This window comes from Protomyctophum parallelum (assembly GCF_964188405.1).
Source record: "Protomyctophum parallelum genome assembly, chromosome: 20".
In the NCBI taxonomy this organism is placed as follows: Eukaryota; Metazoa; Chordata; class Actinopteri; order Myctophiformes; family Myctophidae; genus Protomyctophum; species Protomyctophum parallelum.
The window spans coordinates 29,853,997-29,859,051 of NC_139718.1; the positions used below are offsets into that span (position 1 = coordinate 29,853,997).

The 5,055-nt window shown below is 43.8% G+C and overlaps 1 protein-coding gene across 1 annotated transcript; it reads left to right on the forward strand.

Moving 5' to 3' along the window:
- Nucleotides 1-219: 219 nt before the first annotated feature.
- On the forward strand, nt 220-3,906 carry neff2 (neuronal intermediate filament family member 2). Its single transcript, XM_083791972.1, has 3 exons — nt 220-1,408; nt 2,337-2,461; nt 2,681-3,906. The coding sequence occupies exons 1-3, from the start codon at nt 371-373 to the stop codon at nt 2,739-2,741; spliced, it is 1,224 nt and encodes a 407-aa protein (XP_083648098.1). The 5' UTR covers nt 220-370; the 3' UTR covers nt 2,742-3,906.
- The last annotated feature ends 1,149 nt before the right edge of the window (nt 3,907-5,055 follow it).

Sequence of the window (5,055 nt, forward strand, 5' to 3'; positions counted from 1 at the left end):
AAGGCTTGGCTTATACTCCGTCGTATGGCAGTGTTGCATGCTGAAAATAGACAATCTACAAGCTCAAGCGTGACGTATCCGCAATGAGTTGTGAACTTGTAGATAGGCTGTTTCAGGCTATAGGAGGAGAGGAGGGGAAGGGAGGAGGAGGGGAGGGATGCATCCTGACTCTATAAAAGGCAAGGTTCTGCAGCATCACTGAGCTGGTGCAGTGTAAAAACGCCCGCTCACCCTCACCGATGGTGTGCAGAACAAGGGGGACTTAAAAAAAAATAAAAAAAACTTCTGAAACAAAAAAACATTCTCTTCATTTCCTTAAACCAACCCCAAAGAAATCCATCAACGGTAAAAGAAGAAAAAAACTTCCATCATGAGCTATGATTCCTACATCTACCGGCGTCCCTGGGACGGCTACAGAGGCTCCCGTGCTTCCAGCGGGAAATCCTCCTCCTCCATCATGTCTTCATCTGTCTTCTCCTCTTCCCGAGCCCCACCGACAAAGAAGAATATCCAGAGGTTTGCCTCCTCTTCTCCCTCCTCTCTCAGCCTCCTGCCGGACGGGTCGGAGCGGATGGACATGGCCCAGGTCAGCTCCCTGAACACGGAGTTGCTGGGCCTGCGGTGTCAGGAGAGGGAGCAGCTGGTGGACCTTAACGATCGCTTCGCCACCTACATAGAGAAGGTCAGACACCTGGAGCTGCAGAACCGGGCCCTGCTCGCCGAGCTGGATGCATTGAGGAGGAGGCACAACGACCCGTCCCGGCTCCAATCTGTCTACGAGGAGGAGGCACGGAGCCTGAGGGCCGCAATCGACCAGGAGAGCGGGGAGAAGGCTCGAATGGAGTCTGAGAGGGACTACATGCATGACACGTACGAGCAGCTGAAGGAGAGGTACGAGGAGGAGGCGAGGATGCGAGCGGATGCTGAGGATGCCCTGCAGAGGGCCAGGGATGAGGCCGCCAGGGCTGTGCTCTCCAACTGTGACGCTGATGCCAATGTGGTTTCACTCGCTGAGGAGATCGCATTCTTGAAGAAGGTGTATGCGGAGGAGCAGTTGGAGCTGCAGGGCCAGGTGCAGGTGGCTAACATCAGCGTGGATGCAGTGGAGGTGTCCCGCCTGGATCTGTCCTCGGCCCTCCGCGACATCCGGGGCCAGTACGAGAGGTTGGCCAACAAGAACATGCAGTCCGCTGAGGAATGGTACAGGAACAAGTTTGCGAGCGTGGCGGAGATGGCCACCAAGAACAACGAGGCAGTGCACGCCATCCGTGAGGAGACAGTGGAGTACCGCCGGCAGCTCCAGTCCCGCTCCTCAGAGATCGAGACCCTCCGGAATGTCATCGACTCCCTGCACAAACAACTGGAGGAGCTGGAAGAGAACCAGGGGAACGATGTGGAGAAATATCAGGTGTAGTGTTTAGATCTAAGCTTTTCTACTGTGTCACGATCAATTTAACCCTTGACAGAGTACATTGTCAGAGTTACATATGCACTCTGGGTTTTACAGTGTACCTGCAGGAGAATTAGTAGGTCTATAGCTTGGGGTCTTTTGTGCCTTTAAAGTGGCATTGAACAAAATGTCAAACTTTTGAAATAGTAGTTGCTCATTAGAATAGATCAAAGTCTACTGCCACACACGAGGAGTGGCTTGAAATTTGTTTTTTGGTCCAGCCTGACCTACTATAATGTACATCAGTAATTATGAGAATACTGAATTCAAGGCACACAATAAATGTAACTAAACCTTTCACTGCTACAACATTCAAACTAGGATTGTGGTTATCAAGTGGAGGCATTAGCCAAGGTGCCTTTTCTGCTGTGACATGACATGCATAATACCCAACACCACACACGCACGCACGCACGCACGCACGCACGCACGCACGCACACACACACACACACACACACACACACACACACACACACACACACACACACACACACACACGCGCTCAATTGAGCAGGACGAGGAAGGAGGCTCATAGAACAGGATGACAAGGTGACCGTCTGGGCAAGAACTGAGAACCACAGCTACAATGACACAGCTACAAAAATGAAGGAGTACATGCCTGTCAAATTCTTCTTATTTTATCAACCACGGTCTTGAGTTTTCATTCCAGCCTTTAATTTTGCATTATGTTGTAAATTATGCTTTTTTTCAAAATTATATATTTGAACAACACTTTAAATACAAAAATCTATTTGAAGGTTGCAGAGGGCTCTGAGTGACCCTCGCCATTTTACACACCAACCACTGATACAGTAACTGCCAGTAACAGTAATGCCAGTAACTGTTATACATGCAAAATAAACAATCATGCTTCTTGTTTCATAGATAAGAATACATGATTTGGAAAGGGATATTGGTGATGCCAAGCAAGAGATGGCACGATACCTGAGAGAGTACCAAGATCTACTCAATGTGAAGATGGCCCTTGACATTGAAATAGCCGCATACAGGTAAGACACAATTCTCAATATAATTTATCCAAAGCGGTGTACTGGTATACTTTTTAAGAGGGATAGAAGATTTCTGATAGCAAAGAAATGAATGAGTTGATAGTGAATTCACCTCTATCATATCAGCAAATTTTATTTTAATGGGTGCCTCATTTTGTGATGAAATCCTGCCATGACCTCCAGCATTAAACTTGATCTCTACTTTTCTTCGCTCTACAGGAAACTCCTGGAAGGAGAGGAGATCCGTTTGTCCTATCCTGCTATGCCTGGGTTTAACTAACCATTCGAAACTGACGCCACAACTATGGCATCAACCCAATTAATTCATCCCCTCTGTCCTTGATCTTAACCCCTTCCTCATCCCTCTTCCCCCTTTTTACAATCATCCTCAACTTACCTCATCTCATCTCATCCCATACAGTACCTTGGTACTCTCCAGAACCCCCCCCCCCACACACATACACACCTGAACAAAACCTCGACTCATACCAGCTCATTGGTCCCAAGACAGATGTGCCCTTGTTCTATACAAGAGGTCCTCCCTGGAAGATGTGCCCTTGTTCTATACAAGAGGTCCTCCCTGGAAGTCCCCCTTCTTCTACACACGTTCTGATAAACCTGCAGACTGCAGAGAGGCTGCACCACATTAGTCATAAAGCAAAATGCCAGAAAACAATACTTCTGTTGGTAGAGTTCCTCCCCTATTACGTTCAAGCACTGGGGTTTGCTATTCCACGCTATCTAAACCTTCCGATTGTGCAAACATTTAAGCAAGTGTTTGTAAAGAAGGAATACTATTACCCTTAGTCTCTGGATGCTTGGGCTTTACCTGAGCTTGCAGTTAGGCAAGAAAGCTGTAGCATTATTGATCAGGAACTCTACCAATTGATTATGTATTGCCCTGCAACGCTGGTTCTATTGTGATAGTAAGAGACCAGTAACCTTAAATGTTTTATTTCCTTTCTACTAGAAAGCCATTTTGTTATATGTTTGCATTCTTCTTCCTTGGTATTTGCATACACACACAACACAAGGTTCAGTTTGTTTAAAATTGAGAGCTTGTATTGGTCTTTCTGTCTTCTGGCTGGTTATTCATTCATCTAAATTTCTAATCAACCAGTTTGTTACTTGCGAAACCTCCTGGGTATGGACATACCATGGAAGACTAATTGTTACTGGTTTATCCTTAAACATGCAACTTATCTGTCAGCCTACATTAGACTTTTATTTTCTGTTCTGTAAGCCCATTCAGCCTACAAGCTAAAAGCAGTTAAACTCAACAGTAACTGAAGCTAGCCTGTCTGGTGGCAGAAGCTTTTTGTGGTTTTTATGCTTATCTTAGATTGAGTTGGTGCTTTTAAAGCTATATGAAACTATACAAAGTCTGCACCTCTACGCTTGGTGTACCTGTAAGAGCCAGCAACATGCTGAATAAAACACAACTGAACTGCAAATCAAGTTCAAGTCTATTCCTTTTGTTGACTCATTATTACTTGCACAAGTCAGAGTGATGTACAGAAACAGTGGTGACAACAGATGTCCACAATTCCTGACCATCATGTGATTCACAAAGAAATTCGATGATTTATAATGTTACTGATTCAGAAGTGATGATAATATATAATTTACCTAATATATTATCATCACTTATTTTCAAAACCGCTCTACTGAACTGCTATTGTTTGCTGCTCCACTATCTGATATTGCTGTAAAAACAAATGTGGAGTCAATGGATTGTTGCAACATTCTCTTTACATAGCTCTGGTGTAACTTCTTTCTTTCTTTAACCTTTATAAGTCAGTTGAGAGCAAGCTCTTTTCCAATGACACCCTGATTACAGTAAACATAACATACAATTTAAACACAAATACATTACAAGATAATAAACAATTAAGTGAACAAGAACAACAAATTAACCCCAAGTCACTAAAGTAATGGTGACATCATGCTGGTGTAAATGTGTGAATGTGTGAATGTAATACAGGGGGTTGCATCAAATTGTGTTGTGTGCACAGAAATACATATGCCACTTCCCTTATTCCACCACCTGCCTATTAAAATCACAGGCATGTAATCATGTAATCATCACACAGGGAATACAAAAACTATCCATGAAACACATGAAATACATATATGTGTATCATTATGCACACTCTTTTCTACATCTCTATAGTGTTAGTCCTCAGTGTCAGAGGCATTGAATTCAATCCTGCAGTCTTACACTGACACAAAATCTAAAAAACCCATGAACATGCATGATTATGCAGTCAAGATCAATAAAAAGCCTGTCTAAAATTATAATTGCTTTAAAGTATTTTCAAAATAGGCTAAGCATCCCCCATTCATGATTTATATGTCAAATGGCATGTTTATATATTCCATGATTTTCTGCTAAATCAATCAGCATCCGGTCAGTTTGCAGGCAATTAAGTATTTTGTAAGTTTGTGTAGTGTATCTTCAACACCGAAACATTCTAAAATATCTCAAGCTCCCAAAGTCAGATGACCGGCACAGAGCAGCATTGCACCATATCCCATAATTCCTTCCTGCTGGCAAGCTGACTGAAATGTAATGTGTTGCCTCAGCAAGATTG

Excerpts from the sequence above, each read along its gene's own strand:
- neff2 (XM_083791972.1), top strand. The coding sequence starts at position 371 with ATGAGCTATGATTCCTACATCTACCGGCGTCCCTGGGACGGCTACAGA. Across the intron at positions 1,409-2,336 it reads ACGATGTGGAGAAATATCAG|ATAAGAATACATGATTTGGA; the intron begins GTGTAGTGTTTA and ends CTTGTTTCATAG. Across the intron at positions 2,462-2,680 it reads ATTGAAATAGCCGCATACAG|GAAACTCCTGGAAGGAGAGG; the intron begins GTAAGACACAAT and ends TTCGCTCTACAG.